We start from the raw sequence: 22,433 nt of genomic DNA, 5'->3' as shown, positions 1-22,433 counted from the left end.
AGGTGGCCCTGCCTTCAGGGGTGACTTCTGACACATCTCCAGCGTCCACACGCAGAGGTGCAGTTACATCCACAGAGTACAGAAATGTGTGCGTGGCGAGGCACTCTCCTTTAACCCCAGCTCTCAGGAAGCAGAGGAAGGCTGATCTTTGTGAGACTGTGAGGCCAGCCTGGTCTACAGAGTGACTTAGAGGCCAGCCAGCACCAAACAGTGAGTCCCTGTCTCAAAGAAACAAACAAAAACCATAAGGTGTGTAAGTGGGAAAGGAAAACACACAGAGAGGCTGACAAGATAAATCCCTGAACAGCATCTGGATGGTGCTGACGGAGGACTGTGATGAAGAAAGGACAGCTAAGACAGGGCTGACTTCTGCAGGCCGTCAGGGGACCCAATTCAGGATTCAATTGGCAGCCTCCATACCTAAGGTGACCTGTGTCCAGTAGGCCTGGAGCTCCCAGGAGGCAGGGACACTGTCCTTCCTGGACACCTGCTGCAGGGGTTCCTGGCTGCCACCTTGGAACAGGAGGCATGGTTTTGCCAGCCGCAGAGAGTCTCTACGGCTGTGTGAAGTTTAGCATTCTAGGATCTTTTTCGAGGGTGTATGAATGCTAGGGTGGTGTGGGTGTGGGTGTGGTTTGTTAGTAGCTGTGCTCAAAGAAGAAACAGGAAGAAATTAGATTCGAAGATCTCAGTATCTTTCTCCCCCTATCTTTCTTTTTCTATCTAGTGATGGGGTGAAACCAGGGACATAAAGGGTATGAAAAAGAAGCCACAGAGAGGCAAAGGCCCACTGCACCCCAGCCCTGCACTTTGGTTTGCATTGTTTCCCTTTTGGACATGGCTTGTGTGATGTAAAAGCCAATCTGTGCTGGGGAACTAGCCCAGAGTGTGCAAGGTCCCCCAGCAGTGGGAAAAGCCGGAGCAGCAACTGTGGAAAGACAGAGACGGTTTCAGTTCTTTAGAAACGGATGCTTTAATGCCTTAAGAATTTGGCCTCAGATAAGACAGAGGCTCAAATTCCTGCTGTTACTCGGCATGTGAATCCAGTGAGAACATAACCCTCACTCCTCTCTGGTGAGGCAGAGCAGGGAACGGAGCTCACGCTGCCTTCTAGGAGCCTTCTCTGGGCAAGGAGGGGGCTAACCTCAGACCTGGAAGAAGTAGAAAGGCCAGGAAAGCTTGTGACTTAGTAATTCAAGGCTGAATTGGACACTGAAGCCCTTCCTCATGGAGTTTACTGGTCCCCCCATCCCCCGCCCCCTGTGCCGTCCCCCTGCCTTCTGCCACCACCACCCCCCCTCCCGCCCCAGCATCTCTGTACTTTTCCAGGCTGTGTAGTCAAACACAGGCTACATCTCAAGATGGCTTGACAGGAGCCACGGCAGGAAGACAGTGAAGAGCTTGCAGTTAGCCTGAGCTGCATAGTGAGTTCTAGGGTGGACTCTCACTGGCTACACCGTGAGATCCTGGGTCTAAAAAACAGTGGGCGGGGGCAGAAGGAAAAGGTCTACACAAACCAGAAGTCATCCTCGGTTCTTTGAGAGGGAGATAGGTGGGTCAGTTGCAGGAAGCACAAAGGCAAAAGGAAAGAAACATTTCTAAGCCTCCAGGAAGAGACAAGCTGGTCAAGGTAGCTCTAACACCAGCATAGAGGATTCTGAGGCAGGACAATGGGTTTCAAGACCAGCCTAGTCTATGCAGCAAGTTCAAGGCTAGCCTGGGCCACAGGATTCCATGTTGAAGGATTCTTGGCAGCCCAGAATCATAATAGGCAATTGCAGGACACTGGGGCAGACTGACTGAATTAATGGCAAAATACCCACCAACCAGCGGGAAAAAAACCAAACCAAACTAAACCAAAACCCAAGTTTGCAAAATCAGAGAGGGAAAGGCTTTCTGTGCATTGTGTGGTCCCTCAAACTGAGGGAGGCACTTGGGAGTGGAATCAGGACCATCAAGCGTTCAAGCCATCCTCAGCGCCACAGTGAATTCAAGGGTCAGCCCAGGCTACATGCGATCCTGTCTCAAAAGCAAAACAAAACAACCAAAAGTAGCCTCAGGAAGGCAGTGCCCTCTAATCTCCCCAGGGGGAGGTATAGCCTGGGACAGCTCTCACTTCTGTCCCAAGAGCTACAGCACCATGTAGAAATCAGTAGTCCACAGACATACCAGACATATACAGTAAAAACATAAAATGTTTGTTAAAAAATCCTAAAGCCTGAGATGATTGAGAGCCAGTTTGCCGAGTCCCATTTGGATGCTCTCCCCAGATGCATGGAGACGTCCCCAAATCCTGTGTCCAGGGGCAGGCAGACTCCCTGTCCCCTGGGCAGGCAGGGTTGAAGAGCCATGCATCTGCTGGGCTGGTTTGAGCCCGGGGCTCTGCAGAAGAAGCTCATCTCCTGCCTCAGTCCATGGTTCTAAAGGGTGGAGTCCATCAGTGGGTGTCCATTCTCGGGAAGTATGATTCGGGTGCTGGCGCCAGTCCGGGCAGAGGATGGGTAACGGGTAGACTTGTGGTTAGACCAGCGGAGACACGTGCAGCAGAGAAGGCGGCGGAAGGTGCGGCACATCTCGGCATCTCGGCATGAGTACACCACCGCGTTGACCAGTGAGTTGGCCTCAGCCAGGAGCAGGAAGTACTTCTCCACAGCCAGAACATTGCAGGATTTACAGTCCAGACCATCTAGGAGCAGTACCACCTGGCCCGGGGTCCAGCACACCACAAATGCTCCTGTAGGACAAATGCAGGGAGTGGGGTTAGCGGGGTGGGGGTGGGGGCTGACTATGTGAGCCACCAGGAGACCTGCCCAAACAGCTCTGTGCTCAGGCAGTGGCCAACTGAGAGGCACAAACCACACAAGCTCCCTGCATGGGTAGGCCTGCTAAGAGGGGACAGACACCTTTTTCTTATTTGCCTGCAAGCATGACACCCTTTCTAACTGGGACAAAGTATCCAGGGCCCTGGAGCCTTCTATAGAAGATTTGCTTCCTAAGGAATAGGACAGATATCACTGGGGAGAATCAATCTTGGATGGGAATAGTGGCCCACCTATACCCCAAAGCCAAAATAACCACACTACCCCTTACTAAAGCCCTGCAGAGAGACTGAGGTCCCAAATTCAATTCCAAGGGCCCACACAGAGTAAGGAGAAAACTGATTCCCAGAAGCCGTCCTCAGATGAGTTTGTGGTGTGTACATGCACACCCCCAAAATAAATTACAAAAAGATTTATCTTATTTACATGTGTGTGTATGTGGGTGGGAGCCTGGGCCACGGGCCTGTGGGTGCTGCTCAGGTGTGGAGGTGAGAAAAAGGTATCTGATCCCCTGGGGCTCGAGCTGCAGGTGGTTATGAGCGTGCTAATGTAAGTACTGGGAATTAAACTTGGGTCCTGGGGAGAACAGGAAGTACTCTTAATCACCAAGCCATCTTTCTAGCCCCCCACATAAACAAACCCCAAAGGAGAGCCAGGTGTGGTGGCACATATACATCAAGCCAGGGAAATAGAAATAGGAAGATCAGGGCTTCAAGGCCTGTCCCAGCCACAGAGAGTTTAAATTCATGAAACCCTGCATTAAAAAGCCGACCCCATGCTGGGTGGTGGTGGCGGCGCACGCCTGTAATCCCAGCACTCTGGGAGGCAGAGGCAGGTGGATTTCTGAGTTCGAGGCTAGCCTGGTCTACAGAGTGAGTTCCAGGACAGCCAGGGCTACACAGAGAAACCCTGTCTCGAAAAAACCAAATCCGAAAAACCAAAAAAAAAAAAAAAAAAAAAAGCCGACCCCAAGCCCAATGTGACGGGCACACTTCTAATCCCAGCACTTGGGGGTGGGGAGAAGGGGGCACAGAGACATGGATCGGTGTGAGTTTGAGGCCAGCCTGGTCTACCGAGTAAGCTCCAAGCCAACGTGAGCTATACGGTGACACTCAACCTCAAAAGAAAGCTAAATAAATAAATAAATAAATAAATAAATAAGTAAAAGTAACAACCAGGTTTAGAGAGAGAGAGATGACCCAATGGTTAAGAGCAGGTACCAACGCCTCATCCCCAACACCTACATCAGACAGCTCAAAACTATTTATAATTTCAGCTCCAAGGGCCTAGGACGCCTCTAGCCTCAGCACGCACCCGCACACATTTGCATGAACCCGGATACAATCTCATAGTCATACAAGCACACATGCACAAATAAAAAATAAATCTGGAGGAAGGCTGGGGATGTAGTGACCCCCAGCATTTGGGAGGCAGAGGCAGAGGCAGGCAGAGTTTTTTGAGTTCAAGGCCAACCTACCTGGTCTACAGAATGAGTTCCAGGACAGCCAGGGCTGCACAGAGATTGTATCTCACAAAACACAACAACAAAACAAAACCAATCAGGACTGAGGATGGCCACTGGCTGAGACAATGCTGACCTGCCCTATCCCTTAAGAAACAAAGGCAAAAGGATAAGGAAACCAAGGTCACGAAGCCAGCTCAGGCTACAAGGGACTCTGCCTTAATACAATCAACCAAACAAAAAAGACCGCTAAACGGTTTCCTTTGAGAAACTGGAGTGGGTAATAATTAATAGAGGGCACGACCCGTCAGGCCTCCTCACCTCTTCTGGTGGGTCTTATCCCGATATTCCTAACCTCTCCAAAACAGCAGGAATATGTCTGAAACCACCTGGATGTCCGAGCCTCCTCTGCTCCTCTCCTCCGGACCACTGAGCCCCTCTCTCTCCCTCTCTCTCCTCCTCTCTCTCTCTCCCTCCCTCTCTCTCTGTCTCGCTCTCTGTTTCTGTCTCTGTCTCTCTCTCCCCCCTCTCTCCCTCTCTCTCTCTCTCCCCCTCTCTCCCTCTCCCTCCCTCTCTCTCTCTCTCCCTCTCTCTCTCTCCCCCTCTCCCTCCCTCTCCCTCCCTCCCTCCCTCCCTCTCTGTCTTGCTCTCTGTCTCTGTCTCTCTCTCTCTCCCCCTCTCTCTCTGTCTCGCTCTCTCTGTCTTGCTCTCTGTCTCTGTCTCTCTCTCCCCCCCCCCCTCTTCCCCCGGCCTCTCACTGCCCTCATTGTGAAGGAATAGGAAATATCTTGCAACAAGAAACAGATGAAAACGGAAAGCCAGCCTTTTCTCCTCTAGGCCACTGCCTCAGTTTCCCAGGCCCCATAGAGTCACCTCCTTAAGCTGCTGTCCGAGCACACACTCACCCAGAATGATGACAACTGTCTTGACTAGGCTGAGTGTCGTCTCTCGGTAGCGGGGATGGCAGCTGACGTGCTCGGCCATGCGATCCACCCGTCTACGCACATAGAAGAAAATCCGGGTGTAGACGGCTACCATGAGCAGGAACACAAGCAGGCTGGAGAGGGCCCACACAGCCAAGTAGGAGCGGCTGAACAGGGGTACCATCCGCGAGCAACTGTCCAAGTCACAGAGGCAGTGCCAGAAGTGTGCCGGCAGCAATCCCAGACCCAGCGCGGCCACCCACACACCCACGATGAGTGTGACCACACGGCCCCGGGGCAAGCGGCTGTGCAGCTGCACCGCCATTACACTTCGGTGCCGCTCCACAGCAATGGCCAACAGTGTGGCCACTGACGCCGTGAGGCTGGTGTCCAGCAGGCCCTGTCGCAGGAACCAGCCTTTGAGGGAGAGCCTGGCGGTGCGTGGGCCGGTGTGGAACATGAGGAAGAGGTAGGCCATGCCGGCGAAGAGGTCAGCCGCAGCCAGGTTGCCAAGCAGGTAGTAGATGGGCTGGTGGAAGCGGCGGTTGGAGGCAATGGCTGCGATAACCAGCAGATTGGTCAGCAACACCAGCACACTGACCGTCAGCCCCAGGGCCACCACCACCACATCTTTGGGGCGCCAGTGAAGGCTGAGCTCCTTGCCGCTGTTGTTATAGAAAAAGCCGATGGTCTCATTGTAGTAGCACTGACCCATGATGACCACCTGTGGATACAGAAATACAGATGAGTGCAGGTGGCCCCTGGTGAAAGGACACTTGAACCCAGCCAGAGACGAGACAAGACAAGAATCACGATTGGATGTGTGTAACCTACAGATTCAGAGGCCCTCTGTGCAAATAGTCTGTGGTGAAGGCCAAGGTGACGTTTAAAAAGTAATCTCTAAGGTGGTGGCACACGCCTTTAATCCCAGCACTTAGGAGGCAGAGGCAGGTGGATTTCTGGGTTCGAGGCCAGCCTGGTCTACAGAGTTCCAGGACAGCCAGGGCTACACAGAGAAACCCTGTCTCAAACAAACAAACAAACAAACAAACAAAATCAAAAAAAAAAAAAGAAAGAAAAAAGTAATCTCTATTTATCTACTCATAAAGCAGGGGTCTCGCGATGCATCCCAACTGGCCTAGAACTTGCTGTGAGACCACACTAGCCCCAAAATCACAGAGATCCGTTAGCCTCTGCTGAATGCTGCCTTCACAGTTTAAAAAGATTCTCTGATCGGCTTTTCTTTTCCTTTTTAAAATCTTACGAACCCAGAGCAAATGCATCCACATTGCCATTCAGTGCCACTAATCCGTGAGTCGGTAGCCGGGTTGGACCCCGGTGGTTTCCGACGGGTGTGGGTGGGTTGGTTGGGGCAGCACAAAAGCGGCGTGAGCTGCAGGGGTTGGCCTTAAGATCAAACTTGGGCCAGGGTCCTTTCACACTGTAGGGGCCAGGGGGGCGTGTGCACACCACAGCGAGGTCCGTGGTCAACACCCGGAGCGCAGTGGCCAGGCACAGAGGGGACAGAGCAGAATAGAGGGACAGAGAGTCTGCCCAGAATAGACGCGAGCAGAATAGACAGAGACTGCCCAGAAGTTAGGTACAGGCAGGATTCCGCCCAAGAGCTCTGAAAGCAGTCCATGCCTGGGTGGGACGGAGGGCCAAGGAGGCCTCCAGGACAAAAGAGTAGGTGGTGCAGCCAACCCTGGGCGAGGTTGTGGAGAAGAGGGGGCTCGCCTCGCTTTCTTCGGCCGCCTGCACCCACCCTAAAGCGGTTGGGGTTCGTCTTACCTGGGCCTCCAGTCAAGCGGCAGATGGGGCGGGCTCGTGGTGGGTTGTGGCCGGACTGAGACCCATGGCCCTGCAACCCGAGCGAGCGAGCGAGCGAGCGAGCGGTTGCGCAGCAGCGTCCGGAGTGCTGGAGCCCCCGGCTGAGGAGGCGGGAGAGGCGGGGCCTCAAGGCCACGCCCCCACCTGCCCCAGCTCTTGGCCCTTGGGGGCGTCCCGCCCCCTGGAGAGTCCCACCCCCCATGTCGGAAGTGTGGTCTCCTGAATCGGAGGCCGTCCCACCCCAGAAGCTCCCCTTTCCCACGTGGGGCACCCTTCCCACTTGGTCCCCCGCAACCCACCTCACGTGCTTGCCCTTTCGCGCCTTTGGGGCTGAGTCACCTGGCAGTTGGAAAGATCCACTGCCGGAGCCCTCTGCAGGCGTCCCGACTTCTGTGCAGTCCTGTACCGAGCTGCAAGCCCCACTCTGCTGCGGTCATCTCCCCGCTGGACCCTCGCCGCCCTGGTTCCCCGAGGTCTCGCCCCAGCCGGCTCTGGCCTGTAGCAGCCTCCTCCCCTGACCGCCCCCGGTCTGCAGACACAGCCCCATTGTCCCGATTATCTGCTCCGAGTTGTATTTGATTGTGTAGAACCGGATCAGGGACAGAGCTCTGGCAGGGCCTGAGTGACTCATCTTGGGCTCCAGGCCCTATACTAATCGCCTGGAGGTTTCGCAGGGTGTGTTTTAGAAGCCTTGGTTAGTTCATCTGGCCAGTAATAAAGGGGCTCCTACCGGTGACTTCATCAGCATTCCAGCACAAAGACGAACGTGCAAGAACATACAAGATTTATCTTATTTTATTTTGTTTTTCCGAGACAGGGTTTCTCTGTGTCCTGGAACTTAAGTCTGTAGACCTGGCTGGCATCAAACTCAGAGATCCTCCTGCCTCCACCTCCTAAGTGCTAGGATTAAATAAAGGTGTGTGGCACTACCGCCCAGCGGATTTTTTAAATTAAAACTTCGTTTTATTTGTGCACGCGCATAGGTCAGACAGTTTACAGGAGTGGGTTCTCTATCTCCGCTAAGGGCTCTGGGAGACCCGACGGAGTTCTGTGAGACTTTACAGCAAGCGCTGTAGTGGTCAGCCATCCTGCCCGTGCAGGAGATGGCTTTATTTGGAGGTTGTTAGATTTGGCGAGCACTTGGGAGGCAGAGGATTTCTGGCTTACAATAGCAGCTCCGGACCAGCCAGAGCTACACAATGAGACCTTGGCTCAAAACAAACAACAACAAACGAAAGAAAGGGGCAAAAGGCGGCAGGGGTAAACTGCAGGTACCTAGTTACCCGGAGTCTGTCAAGGAGGCCAGTGGAGCCGGCCAGGAGCCATTACGGCTGAAGCAGTCAGACGCCTGTCTCAGAGGTCAGACACTGGGGTAAACCCCAAGGATCTACTGACCTGTATTCACCACTGAGTCCTGACCCTGAGTCACCTGCACCTGTGTGCCTAACTGTTTAACTCTCCTCTGGCAGGGAGATGCTGGGACACTTCAACCAAGTGTTTTAGGACTCCCACAGGTGGGTAATCTTCATTACTTGAACACTCTGGTAACCCCATCTCTCCCCACACTGCACTGAATTGGTTTGGTCACCAGGTTGGTCAGGTAGGGAGACAGGACTATCAGTTCAGCTCTGGGTCCCTCAGGATGGCTGGCGGGTGGTCAGAGATGCTCCTCAGACTGCTCAGGCTCTGGGCTGGCACCACAGGTGGTCCTGGACACAGCCTCACTGTCCAGCTTGGAGAGGAGCCGGGCTGTCTCCTCGGTGATCTCAAAGTGCTTGGGCAGAGGGTTCCGGCGCGGGGTGCTGCCTTCAGGGGAGGCAGCAGCAGGGCCCAGACCTCGTCCCCTCAAACTACCTCGGTGTACTGCTGAGACAGCGGCAGGAGTCTCCTCACACAGCTTGGAGGCCACCAGCGCCAGGCTGGAGAGCTGATGAGTAACTAGTCGCACACCTCCCCGGGAATACTTGACTGGCTGGCGGCTGAAGTGGCCCCGGGACTGTGCTCCCAGGAACAAGTCCTCAGGGCAGTGGCCGGACCCTGTGGGGTGACACGTGCTGGGCATCTCCAAGCTCTTTGGATATGCTCCCAGGAATACTTCCCGTCAGCCAAACAACCCTGGAGCAGAGGGAGGGCACCCTAGCACACTCACCTTGCCTTGCCCCGTCTCTGCCGTCTTCCACCTCCTCCTCCCTTTGGTTCCTCCGCAGAGTTGCAGGCTGCAGGAGGAAACCCAGAATGTGACTCCCAGGAGTAAAGTCCCTATTTAGGGACTTCGGGAGGAAGCTCAGTGAATTAAGAGGATTCACTGTGGGAGCATGAGGACCCAAGTCTGAAATTTCTAGCATCCTTGTCAAATGCCAAGCATGTCTGGGTGCTTGTAACTTCTGTACTGTGGGGTGGAGACGGGTCCTGGGAGCGCTTTGGAACGCCAGTTCAGCTTCAAGTTCAATGAGTGACCCTGTCTCAGTACACAGTCTGTCCATAGCCAGTGCTCACCGGGTGCTCATGGGAGCTAGCAGAGCTACACCTTCTCTCCTGGGGCCGAGGACCCAACCCAAAGCCCCACGTGCTAAGGAGCACTTTGCCACAGACTCATCTGCAGGTTGGTTCTTCATTCCTTCCTGCTCCTCTTACCCAAGCAGTACAATGCAGGACTGCAGATGCCTCCCACCCCGGGAGGCCCCGGGGCCTCTGCACCAGGCTGTTCTTACTGCCTGGTACAGCCTTTCCCAGAGTTGACCTTGCCTCATTCTGCCTCCATGTCATGCTAGTCTGTGCTGAAACCCACCTGTCCCTAAATACTCGCCCATATTACATTTCCTCCAGTCCTCGCCACAGGCAGCCCTCACTCCATCTTTCTTTCTTCATAGGACCTCGTAATGTCGCATGTGCCTGATCCCATGCTTAGTTTTGGTTTTTTTCTCTGGGATTCAGACATCAAAAGAGGGAGGTCTTTGAATATCTATCTAGCTCACTCGTGTATCCGCAAGGCCTGGTGCTTGATACTTCTAACAATGGGCGCTGAGCTGGCCCGGCTGTTTATTATAAACCCATGTTTATCGCCTACAGCCAGCACTCAAACGTCAAACGTCAGGGCTGGGGAGATGGCTGAGTAGGTGAAGGAAACTGCCACCGAGCCTGGCAACCTCAGTTTGATCTCCAGACTGTACAGGGTCGACGGAGGGAACCCATGCCTGTGAGTTGTCTTCTGACCTCCACACCTATGCCTGTGTGCCCCTCCCAATAAATAAATAAGTTAACAATCCCTAGAGTTGGTGGGGGTGGAGGGGTGGGGGGGGGTTACTCAGGAGACACCTCAGGGTCAGCTAGCTTGGAGTGTGAGGCACAGCAGAAGCAAGAGAGGAAAGAAAGAGCGGATTCTGAAAACTGTCCTCTGACCGCCACCATGTCATGACTCTACTGTACTCCCATCACTAAGAAAATACACTTCTAGCCGGCGGTGGTGGCGCACGCCTATAATCCCAGCACTCTGGGAGGTAGAGGCAGGCGGATTTCTGAGTTTGAGGCCAACCTAGTCTCCAGGACAGCCAGGGCTACACAGAGAAACCCTATCTTGGAAAAAAAAAAGAAAGAAAGAAAATACACTTCTTTCTCACTTTCTCTCTCTTTTCTTTTCTTTTTTCTTTTCTTTTCTCTTCCTTCCTTCCTTTCTTTCCTTCTTTCTTTTTTTTTTTCTTTTTCCAAGACAGGGTTTCTCTGTGTAGCCCCGGCTGTCCTGGAACTCACTCTGTAGACCAGGCAGGCTTTGAACTCCCAGAGATCCACCTGCCTCTGCCTAACAAATAAATGTTGAAGAGAAAAGAAGATGCTCAGAAAGGAGGTGCCCACCTAACTGCAATACAAGCACTCAAAGCTCTGAGGCAGGAGGATCACAGAGAAAGACCCTATCTCAGAGTCAGAAAAAAACACAGACTCAACAGGCAAGGAAGTCAGTAAGTGGGGGGCTGGAGAGATGGTTCAGTGGTTAAGAACTCTGGCTGCTCTTCCCGAGCACCGGGGTTCAGTCCCCAGCACCCACACAGCAGCTAAAAAGCTCTAACTCCTGCTCCTGAGGCTCTGATTCCCTCAGAGATACACGTGCAGACAAAATGCCAATGTACAGTAAAGAGAAAGAGAGAGAGAGAGAGAGAGAGAGAGAGAGAGAGAGAGAGAGAGAGAGGCGTGTCATCCCAGCTATGTAATAGGCCGAGGCAGGCTGGTCTAAATTCAAGGTCACCCTTGCTTACAGCGTGAGTTCAAGGCCAATCTAGCCATTTAAGGAAACTCTGCCCCAAGATTAACACCAACAACAAAAAGGCTGGGTAGGTAAAGGCATCTCCCGCCAAGCTTGGCAAATAATTCCCAGGGCCTACAGGGCAGAAGGAAAACTACTCTCACAAGTTGTCTCTGACCTTCACATGACCCTCCTCTCCCACGCACAATAAATAAATTAAAATGTAATAAAAAATCTGGTCTGGCTCAGTGGCTAGCGGTTCTAAGATCCTGAATTCAGTCCCCAGGATCCAGAGGTGGAAAGACGGCGGATCCGTCTGGCCTTCATACTTATGCGGTGACATGTGTGTGCCTGCGAGCATGTGTGTAATGCGCACTCCAAATGCAAACCAAGCCCTGGATTCAACATCCAGTTGTGCAAAAGGGGAAGAATTAAACACAGACACGGCCCTCCTCACAACGGTTGGGCAAGCTGGTTCCTACCTCAGGTGTGACCTCGGGACACGTCTCCGGGGCACTGTGGCGTTTGGGGTCTGGGCTGGAATCTGAGGCTGTGGTCAGGGGCTGTGTGTCTTGGGCAAGAAGTGAGGCTAGGTGCTGGGGACTGGATTCGAGGAGTGCTGGAGCCAAGCCAAGGTCTTGGGTTGGGGGCTCAGAGGTCAGTGGGAACTCATCCACCCCGAAGATCTGCTCATAGTGCACAATGAGGAACTCAACAAGCTGAGCCTGGTGACCAGAGTCCAGCAGACAGGCCACAGGGCTGGCACTGGTGGCCTTGGGTCCATCCGGTGGCCGCAGCAGTGTAGGCCCAAATACAATTCCCAAATTGTTAGCAGACATCTTGTTTTCTTCAAACCGAGCGGCCACCCTGAGGATGTGTAAGAAGAAGAGTCAGGCATGGAACTGGAAACATCAGTGGAGGACAAGCATAGAACTTGTAAGCGAGACTGGTGACTTAGCCAGGCCACAGGAAAAAAGTCTCTGGTCACTGCTTGAAACCAGCTAGTCACATGGACAGGGTTAAAGTTAGGTATCCGCAGTTCAGAGCTCAGAAGAATTATGAAAGGTCAGAGGTTAATATGAACCACACAGCTAAGCAGTTACATGTTCAGGGAAAGGGCCATGATCCCAAGCTTAGGGACCCATGCACACCTGAACAGATGGGCCACCAGGTGCCGCAGGGTACTGTAGTTAGAGTCAGGCAGCTGCACCAAGAGAGTCTTCAGCGAGCCAATAATCTCAGGGCTGGGGCTGGGGGTCCCAGGGTCGTCCCCAGGGTCTGCATGCAGGGTCTTTGCCAGAGAGATGAAGGCGTCGTAGAAGTGGAAGGGGACCACGGGATCAGTGAGCTGGTGGGGACAGGGGTGTGGGTGGGCTGCTGAGGTCCTCAGCCAGAGGCTGTATGGCTCTGCCCACCACCTCTGGCCTGGAGCCACCTACCTCCTGAAGAAATCGCTTGAGGACGCTGGTGATATCGTGAGGAGAGTTCCCTGACAGCTCTACCAGGGCTTGGCCGTTCTCAAAGGCCTGGCACAGCCGCTCCACACGTACCCGAGACCCACTGACCCGATAGATACCCTGCACAGTAATGGATACCTGGCTTGTGAGGTGGCCATCAATGGGGACAGGTCACTTATGGGGACTGTACTGGCTAGTTTCGTGTGTCAACTTGACACAGGCTGGAATTATCACAGAGAAAGGAGCTTCAGTTGGGGAAGTGCCTCCATGAGATCCAGCTGTGGGGCATTTTCTCAATTAGTGATCAAGGGGAGGGCCCCTTGTGGATAGTACCACCTTTTGGGCTGGTGCTCTTGGGTTCTATAAGAGAGCAGGCTGAGCAAGCTAGGGGAAGCAAGCCAGTAAGAAACATCCCTCCATGGCCTCTGCATCAGCTCCTGCTTCCTGACCTGCTTGAGTTCCAGTCCTGACTTCCTTTACTGATGAACTGCAACATGGAAGTGTAAGCTGAATAAATCCTTTCCTCCCCAACTTGCTTCTTGGTCATGATGTTTGTGCAGGAATAGAAACCCTGACTAAGATAGGGACAATCAGGAATGAAGATATCACCTACCTGCAAGCCCAAGGCACGGTGCTCTATCTCAGCTGTGCATCTGGTAACCACAAAGGGCACCTCCTCAGGGAAATTTCTGGGGAGTTGTAGGAAGTCAACCCCAAAGAGAGACACCCGGGCTGGAAGTCGCCGGTGTCCACAGAGGATGAGGAGGGTCTCCAGGCAGCGCTTGTGACAAGTCAAGAAGCACTGCGGGAGGTGGGAGGTCAGAGGGTTAGGAGTTCAGTTGGAGAGGAGAAGGTTATCAGGAGGTCAGCAGGAAAGCCAGACAATAGAGGATGCTTAAGAGACCAAAGAGACGGTTCAGGTTCAGCAGGTAAAGGTGCTTGCTGACGGCCGGAGTTTGATTCCCAGGGCTCACATGGAGGAAGGAGAGAAATAACTCCTTTAAACTACCCTCTAACACTCACTCACACTGTGACACTAATGCACCCCATCCCGCCACAGAATAGGCACACACAAATGAATACTGAGACTGAGGGAGGGAGAGGGAGAGGGAGGGAAAGAGGGAGATATCTTCAGACAAAGGCCCTAGAGCACAAAGGCTATAGGGACCTCGGGTCAGTGTGTCTGCTGAAAGTCAGCAAGGTCGTTAGGTCCCCAGCCTAGGCCACACCTCTTCGCACTCTGTCCCGCTGACCATGAAGGCGTCACACTCTCTGCACTTGGCCGGGACCCGCAGCCGCCGCAGTCGGTGGGTTTGCGCAGCTGTGGACAGTGTCCACTTCCTGAAGGGGCTGCCCACTCCATTCTCCGTCCCATCCCCCAGCTCTGCAAGGAGAGAGGCCAACGCTGTCAGGGTCTCTCTCGTCCCGGCAAGCCCTCCTGCCCGCCTGCCCGCCCGCGTCTGGCCCTACCGGGGTCTCGCTCCTCCAGGTCATCCGAGGACTCCGTGCCTGTGGACGAGGCCTTCACAAGCCGGCGTGCCCCCGCACCTGGGCTCAGAGGAGCACAGAGGGAGGGTTATGGCGGTCAGGGGACAGGCTCGGGCTAAGGGACAGGTTTGGTTTTCAGGGCTTTCAAAACCTCCCTGAGATATCCGTGGAAGAAAGGGTCAGGGACTAGAGGTTAAGAATTTAGGGATGGACCAGGCCTTTGGTGCTTTAGAGGAAATTCTCACCAAGACAGTAGATCCACACCTGAGGATCAAGGTGTGGGGTAGATCAGAGGCCAAGAAGTAGGTTGGAGATTAAAGGTCAGCGCTTGACCAGGAGCTGGAGGTCAGAGGTGGGAGGTCAAAGGGCACAGGTGTGAATGCAGGTGGGGAAGGTCAGGTCCTACCCTCACCTGGGCTGGAAGTGGGAGAATCCAGGGACTGGGACTCACTGCCACCACCTATACTGTCCACATCACTGCCTGGGATCCCTGTGTGAGGACAGGTCAGTCAGGTTGGCTCAAGCCCGGGTCCTTTACCCACAGGCCTCCAAGAACTTACCCTGACTGCCTAGGCTGGCAACCTCCCAAGGGCCAGGCTCAGAGGGGCCCTCCTCCAGCCTTGCGGGTGGAGGCCCGGAAAACTTCTTTTTTGTGTCCTGAGTGAAACTGAGAGAAGAAAAGGTTGAAGGCTTGATCCCCGGGAACCGGCCTGGGCGACAGCAAGTGGCCATGGTCTCTGGGTCCCAACTCCAAGGATAGAGGCTCTGGTGTCCAGGACCATCCTGGTCCCTTAAATGTCCTAGCCCCAGATCCTAGGACTGGGACAACTCAAGTCTCCCAGGATCCTGTAAGCACCCCTAATGAAAGCCACTGAACCATTTAAAAGCAAACAAACAAACAAACAAGAGGGGCTGGAGAAGTGGCTCAGTGGCTGTGAGCTCCTGGCTGCTCTTCCAGGACCCTCCTTCAGTTCCCAGGATCCACATTGGTGGCTCACAACTGTCTGTAACACGTCCCACGGGATCTGACGCCCTCTTCTGGCCTCTGACTGTACCTGCACACAGGTGGCATACACACAACCTTGTGAATAGAAAGAATTCTTTAAACAAGGCATCTCTCTGAGTCTGAGGCCAGCCTGGTCTACAGATCAAGTTCCAGGACAGCCAGGGCTACCCAGAGAAACCCTGTCTCACAAACAAACATTTTTAACACATTGATGTAAATGGAGACTAGTTAGAAAAGTAGGGGATTCAGCTGGGGTGGGAGCGTGATAAACCTGGCGCAGGGGCTTCTGGGCTTACTCCAAGCCCCGCCCTAGGGCCCACCTGTGCAGCACAGGTTTGGACTCCTGGAAGCAGAAGGCGGGAGATGGCGGCGGCGGGGCCCCAGGTTGCAGTGCCCGAACAAACTCCTGGTAGCGCTGGCCAGGTTCAAAGGGCACACAGCACTCAGCCAGAGCAGAGAAGGAGCGGGGTCCTCGCTCTGCCTGCGCCCCTCGCAGCTCAAACAGGCCCAGCGTCACCTGCAAGGATGAATATTTGACCTAGATTCCAGAGGGCTGAGCCGAACCCTTACAAAGCAAAGCCACTGGTTGAGGGCGGGGCCTGTCACTGGCAGGCTGCCGGACTAGGTTTGGGTTGTCGTCAGGGTATGGGGCCTGCAGTGAAGATGGCATCCTGGGGCCTCAGTTAGGAACAGGGGAAAGGGGTATACATGGGTGCCTACGCACAATGGCCCACGGGTGACCGTGGAGGACAGCCTTACCCGCCTGAGCACTTCGTCTCCTTGCAACACCAGCTTGCGCACATGCGACACTATCCGCCGCTTGGTGGTCTCCAGGTCCTGCTGGCGCGCATTGGCCTCCCGGACACAGGCCTGATACAGAGCCTCTGCCTCCTGTGCCTGGGGAAACCAAGGCAGAGCGGGCTTAGGTGGCCAGGAGTCAGAGAGAGGGGAGTGGCCAGACGTCTGGGAATCTTGGTGCAGCGTTTCCGACCTTGGCCTGCGCCTCCTCCCGGGAGCGCCGTCTGCGCTCCTGTTGCTTGTTGGACCCGGGAGACGCTTGGGAAGGAAGGTCCTCAGGGGAGCCCTGCGAGCGAGCCCTCAGTTCCTCTTTGCGTTGAATATACTGGAGCTGGGAGCGCCGCAGTGCCTGCACCGCCTCATTCTTGAAGGCAACAAGACCGTGAGCCCTTGGCCCACAGAGGCCTCCACTCCGGGGCGGGCCACCCGCGTCCTCCATTCCGGGGCCACCCGCATCCTCCACTCCGGGGCGGGCCACCCGCGTCCTCGATTCCGGGGGCCACCCGCATCCTCCACTCCTGGGCGGGCCACCCGCGCCCTCCACTCCGGGGCGGGTCACCCGCGCCTGGCCTTACCATGCGCTTCTGTTCTTTCAGCCACTGTTCCTTGAATTCCTTCCGCCACTTTTCAATTTCCATCCTTTTGGCCGCCAGAGGCTGTGGAGTGGAGGATGGGCGTGGGTAAGGGAAAGCAACTTCAGGTGTCCACATCTGTTCTGTTTCCTGCCCGGCTCCCTTACGTACCCCAGACCCGAACCATTTTTTTGCCCCTATCCAGGACTTTTCTACCCTAGGCCCAAGTACATGAGCAGAAAGTTATGTGATCATTCCATCTTTTCCTCAGGAACCCAGACATCAGAGGTTTTATTCCTGAGAAACACCATCCTGTCAATCCTATTGGGGTACTTTTTCAATTAAAATTTTTATTATCTTAATTGTGTGTATGCGTGTAAGCACGTGCACATGGGCACCTGTGGAGAATAGAAGCATTGGATCCCCAGGGAGCTGGAGTTAGAGGTGTTTGCAGACTGCCAGTCATGGGTGGCAGGTAGCCAACCCCGTCCTCTGTGAGAGCAGTGCTCCTACTGCCGAGTTCCTCTAGCTTCCTGTTTTTATTTATTTTGTATTCGTGTATGTATGGAGATAGATATATTCATGCCGGGGCGTGTTTTGTTTTTGTTGTTGTTTTTCGAGACAGAGTTTCTCTGTGTAGCCCTGGCTGTCCTGGAACTCACTCTGTAGACCAGGCTGGCCTAGAATTCAGAAATCTGCCTGCCTCTGCCTCCCAAGTGCTGGGATTACAGGTGTGTGCCACCATGCCTGGCTTCCTGCCGGGACGTGTTTGTGGAGGACATGTGGACACATGGGAGTCAGAGTTATTTCCTTCCTCCACTTGGGTTCCAAGGACCAAACTTTGGTCACCATGCTTGGTGCCTTCACTGCATGAGCTAACTTGATGGGTTCTTTTTCTTTTTTTGTTACTGGGGATTTGAACCCATGGCCTTGCTAGCTAAATATTCTACTACTGTGCTATATTTCCAGCCCTTCCTTTAAAAGAATCTATTATTATGATGTATATACAAAGGCACGCATGCCGTGATTTGCATGTGGAGCTCAGAGGCCAGCATTATGAAGCTGCATCTTTTCTATCTTTATGTGGGTTTTAGGGACTGAACTCCGGTCTTCAGACTTGTGCAGCAAGTGCCTATAGTGGGAAATCCTAGAATCCTGGTTTCTTTAAAAAACACATAAATATTACAAGATGTGTTCTCATTTTAACCCCAGGTATGAGAGGATGGGGGGGGCTGCTTCAGACTGACCCCCAGCATCAGACTGTGATTTGCCTCGTGCCAAGCAGAGGCGTGGTTTTTTGCCAGCTGCAGATAGTTTCTGTGACTGTGTGATGTTTAAAATTCTGGGAACTTTTTACATGCTATATAAATGCTAGCAACCCCAAAAGGTGGGGTCTGTGGCTGTTGGCCACTCTGGGGGGGTTGGTCATGGTTTGTTAGGAGTCTTGCTCAAAGAAGAAACAAAAGGAAAGAAATTAGATCCAGGGAGCTGTCTCTCTCTTTCCCTTCTATCCGTCTTTCTTCCTAACTAGTGTTAGGGGGAAGAAATGGCGGTGGGGTGTGGGGGTGCTGGGAGTAAAGGGTGGGAAGAAGAACCCACAAAGCAGGAAAGACCAGCTACAAGCGCCTTTACCTTCTGAGCTATCTGCTCTCCCTGAAACCAATCTTCTCCATTACCCTCTGAAACGAAAGTTCCATTCGCTGTGTGTTTTGCAGCCTCACCGAAAGCTGGGCTTGAATCTCAGTGCAGGGCACTGGACAGGACCCTGAGCAGCCCTGGCCCCCAGCTTCCTCTCAGTGAGACCACAGTGGGGCTTGCTCCTGGGTGGCGGGGAGGGCTTACCTGGTAGAAGTCTCTCTTCTGCTGAGCCACCGTGTCCATGGCCAGGGCTCCCAAGCTGAGGTCATGCTCCAGAAACAAGGTGTAAATGTACTGGAGTGGCATCTGACTCTGGAGGGGAGTGCGGGGCTAGCTCAGGAACTGAACGGATAGGGGGCAGAGGACGTGGGGGTGTTGGGCTCTGGAGAGGGCTGCTACCTGCTGGACAATGGAAACCTTGCCGGCCTCAGCAATCTTCATGATGCTCTTAGCAAACTCGAGCTCTAGGGAGAGGAGAGTTGGTGGTCACAGGCAGCTGGAGATCGGGTCCTGCGTGCAGCAGGGGCTGGACAGGAGGAAGCCTCACCATAGCTGGCTCTCTTGTCTGTCCAGGCCAGCAGCTCCTTGGCATACCGGCTCCATGCCTTCGCATACTCCAGGGCAGCGTCCACGCCGCCCTTGGTCCGAATGAGTCGCAAATCCAGTTCTTCCTCTGGGACAAACAGGGAAATCCCTGAGCCCAGCCCCACTGTGGAAGCCTTCCCTGAATCCCAAGACCAGAGCCATGGCTTCTGTCCCACCCACCCTTTCATGGCTCCCTAAAGCTCCCTTTGGAATCATAATGATTTACAAATTCTCCGCTAAGACTGGAGAATCTTAGGACAGAGTCATGGATCCACTGTGGGCTCTGGCCTGTCCCCTGCATCTGGCCCAGAACAAGATCTGTGATGTCTCAATAAAGGAATGACCTTCTTACCCCACCCCCTACCTGTGAGGGGTGCAGGACCTTCTGGGGAGGGATCGCTCCAACAACTGGCTTCGCTGTTCTAGGGTAAGAGGATGAGAGACAGCATTGGGAGCAAAACAGCAAATGGCTTCCCCACCGAGCACCTTGATCCTGTCGCCCACCTCCTCCGTCGCCACTGTGGCTGTGTCAGCCTTGTCAGGCTCCAGGTCTTCTCTGAGTATGGGGTCTCCAGCCAGGGGATCGAAAGTTCTGGGGGGTGGGAAAGACAAGGGTGTCAGGAAGCCATTTCTGTCCAGACTGTCCTTTGTTGGGGAAAGTCCAGGGATGCTAGGACAATTGAAGGAGAAGGAAGAGATAGTCTTTGATATTATCTGTGACTTAGAAGGTGTGATCTGAGGATTTAGGGGGAGGCGGGGGAGGCTGTTATCTCCTGGCAGGGCTTCAAGTCAAGGTTGGCCTGATTCTCGGCCTCTACTTCCTAAGTGCTGGAATTACATTCATGGTTGGTGTGTGTAGTGCTGTGGATGGCACCCGGGGCTTGTGTGTGCCAGACAAGCATCCTGTCAACTGAAGCTCACCCGCCCCTCCCCCCACCTCCCCCTCCCCCTCCCTTCTATGCTACAGGCCTTGTGAATGCTATGCACCTGCTGCATCCTCATTCCCAGGTGAGATCGTTTTCTAAAAAGTCTTGAGAAAGGGTTGGAAGAACCATAGGCCATTTAGAGGTCCACAGAATTCCCGCTCATAGCTGTTTCAACCACTTTTTTTAAGGGATCAGGAGGTTGCATGTGGGTGTGTCAGGATCACTTTTGAGGTAGACCCCAAATACCTGTGTGTATCTAGAATACCGGAGGTCCCAGGTGCTGGGGGTGGGGGAGTGGCGGGGGCGGGGCTCCTGTCTTAGGCTCAGGAGGTTGGAAGTCAGGGTGTCTGGATGTGGGACAGCATGATACCCAAATAATTAGGGAGCTCAGCCTAACATGGTGACACAGGCTCAGACTCACACGTTCCCCAATGATATCTCGAGGTTGTCCAGGCTCTGGAAGATGTCACTGTATCTCTTCCTGCCCTCAGGAGCTGGGGTTAGCTCTGGGGGAGGGAAGTGTAAGAAAACATGAGACAACCAGAGTGTCTCCCTCCACCCACAGTAGTGGCAACGCAATCCGAATATACCTCAACCACTCTCAAGCAGAGGTGGGGGGTGGGAAGGTGGGAGGGAGAGAGAGAGAGGACATAAACAGACAACCTAGTGAGGGATGAGAGAGAGAGAGAGAGAGAGAGAGAGAGAGAGAGAGAGAGAGAGAGAGAGAGAGAGTGAGAGTGCTTCCGCTTCGGTGGGGTCATTTCTGATCCGGCAGATGGATCCAGGCAAAACCAGAGAAGCGGCTGCACACAGCTCACAGCCACCACACAGGGGAGGACCCACAAGCAAGGAAGGAACCAGATGCAGCTGCCACACGACTGCTGGAGAAGAGGGCTGGCTTGACAATAGAGCCACATGGACCCCAGGCCAGACAGATGGAAAAGCACGTGGGACACACAGGCACTTAGCCTGCGGTATAAACACACGCGAGTACGGCTGAAACCACGAGGGACAGGACTGAATGACACTCGACACACAAAGACAGCCGGAAACACAACCCAGTTCTAGTCCCAACTCTGCCGCCGCCCCCTGACTTGATGCCTCGGGGATACCTGCAGGGATACTGGCCATGACACCCTGCCCCCATCCATCCTACGATCAGAAGCAGAAGCGGCCACTTCCCCTTCCTGGGCCCCTTCCCCCAGGCATCCGGGGTGCCCGCTCTGCCGGGCAAACCGAGGATCGGGGGGGGGGGGCGGGCGCTGGCGTCGTGAGCACTGCGCGCTTCGGGGGTCTCCAAGGTGCTCGGGGATCCCTCATTCCTTCCCCTGCCAGTACTCCTTTCCCGGCTGTCAGATAGCTCAGGGGTGGGTTGGGCTCTCTGGTTTAGGAGCTGAGGAGCGGTGGCGGGAGGACCCCCTCGGTCCCCAACCCCCTACCTGTCTCTGCTGAGTCCATGGCGAGGCCCGGGGGCAGGGGGTGGGGTAGAGAACGCGCTGCGGAGCCGAGATAGGGACAGGGCTGCGCGCCGCCGGGACCAGCCCCGATTTCCTGCCTCTGCCGACCTAGTGGTGTCGCCCCGCCCCACCTATGCCACGCCTCGAGACGACCACGCCCCTCCCGGAAGCCGCCGTCGTATTTCTGATTAGCTTCTAGAGTTTAACCCGGGTCTCCGTGTAGCGGAGCCCCAGCGAACCAAGGGTCCCTTCTGCAGATTTCTGTGGCATCCTAAGTCCCTGTAGCACTTTTCCTGCAAGCCGGGGGTGCCAGAACATTCCACACCCAGTGACTAGACTTAACTCCAGCATAGGCTTTTTAGATCCAGGGGTTCCCGTTAAGAACTGACATTAGGAGGGTGCAATGAACCCCAAATCCCCAGCACCCTGCCTGGGGCAGGCTTGTCTGTTTGTTGGTTTTGGATACAAGTGTCTCACTATTTGGCCTGGCTTGGTGTGAATTCAGTGTGTAGGCCTGATTAGCCTCCAACTCAAGAGATTCCCTGCTGAATGCTGGGATTAATGATACACACCCAGGCTGGAGAGATGACTCAGCGGTTTAGAGGTTAAGAGCGCTGTGCTCTTCCAGAGGTCCTGAGTTCAATCCCCAACAACCACATGGTGGCTCACACCCATCTATAATGAGATCTGCTGCTCTCTCTTCTGGTACAGCATAAAGACAGAATAAAATCTTTAAAAAAAAAAAAAAAAAAAAAAAAAGCAAAAGCTGGGTGGTAGTGGTGGCACGTGCCTGTAATCCCAGCACTTGGAAGGCAGGCAGATTTCTGAGTTCAAGGCCAGCCTGGTCTACAGAGTGAGTTCCAGGACAGCTAGGACTACACAGAGAAACCCTGTCTCGAAAAACCAAAAAAAAAAAAAAAAAACCAAAAAAACAAAAACAAAAAGCAAGCAAACCACTGTCTGGTAGGGTGAGGCTCCTGAGGTGGTCGGCTCCCATTCAAAGCAGTGTTTTAGGGACAGGCAGGACCACAAACACCTTGCACTGTGACCTCCATGCGTGTAAGGAGACTATCCAGGGTGGCCAGTGACAAGACATATTTGTGATATGAGATGGTGGCGACAACCTGAGTGAGATACGTGCCTTCAGGGACAGTATTCCGTCAGCACTTGGGAAAGCACACTGCTCAGGGCCTGACAACAAATACAGGATGTGCATGACACTAGAAGACCTGAGCTCC

The 22,433-nt window shown here is 54.1% G+C and overlaps 2 protein-coding genes across 3 annotated transcripts; both read right to left on the bottom strand.

Annotated features, from left to right (window-relative positions):
• Window positions 1-1,311: 1,311 nt before the first annotated feature.
• Lpar2 (lysophosphatidic acid receptor 2) lies at window positions 1,312-7,226 on the bottom strand. The gene is made up of 3 exons (XM_052162006.1): window positions 6,996-7,226; window positions 5,187-5,928; window positions 1,312-2,734 (listed from the first exon to the last, which is right to left on the bottom strand). Exons 2-3 carry the CDS (start codon window positions 5,917-5,919, stop codon window positions 2,421-2,423), a joined length of 1,047 nt encoding a protein of 348 aa, XP_052017966.1. The 5' UTR covers window positions 5,920-5,928; window positions 6,996-7,226; the 3' UTR covers window positions 1,312-2,420.
• Window positions 7,227-7,811: 585 nt separating this feature from the next.
• Window positions 7,812-21,386, bottom strand: Gmip (GEM interacting protein). 2 transcript variants are annotated; one of them, XM_052162005.1, is made up of 21 exons: window positions 21,178-21,386; window positions 20,160-20,244; window positions 19,317-19,404; window positions 19,177-19,234; window positions 18,775-18,900; window positions 18,627-18,691; window positions 18,432-18,539; window positions 16,593-16,673; window positions 16,211-16,381; window positions 15,979-16,116; window positions 15,516-15,736; window positions 14,774-14,880; window positions 14,626-14,703; window positions 14,196-14,273; window positions 13,955-14,109; window positions 13,339-13,527; window positions 12,708-12,845; window positions 12,420-12,616; window positions 11,751-12,135; window positions 9,184-9,250; window positions 7,812-9,071 (listed from the first exon to the last, which is right to left on the bottom strand). In XM_052162005.1, exons 1-21 carry the CDS (start codon window positions 21,194-21,196, stop codon window positions 8,692-8,694), a joined length of 2,934 nt encoding a protein of 977 aa, XP_052017965.1. In that variant the 5' UTR covers window positions 21,197-21,386; the 3' UTR covers window positions 7,812-8,691. The 2 variants fall into 2 exon arrangements, with proteins under 2 accessions (XP_052017965.1, XP_052017964.1); XM_052162004.1 differs by having other exon boundaries at window positions 15,540-15,736; window positions 21,178-21,315.
• Window positions 21,387-22,433: the final 1,047 nt, after the last annotated feature.

This window comes from Apodemus sylvaticus, chromosome 18 (assembly GCF_947179515.1).
Source record: "Apodemus sylvaticus chromosome 18, mApoSyl1.1, whole genome shotgun sequence".
NCBI classification, from domain to species: domain Eukaryota; kingdom Metazoa; phylum Chordata; class Mammalia; order Rodentia; family Muridae; genus Apodemus; species Apodemus sylvaticus.
Note: the sequence above shows the minus strand (reverse complement) of the source record. Positions and strands in the feature narration are given on the sequence as shown.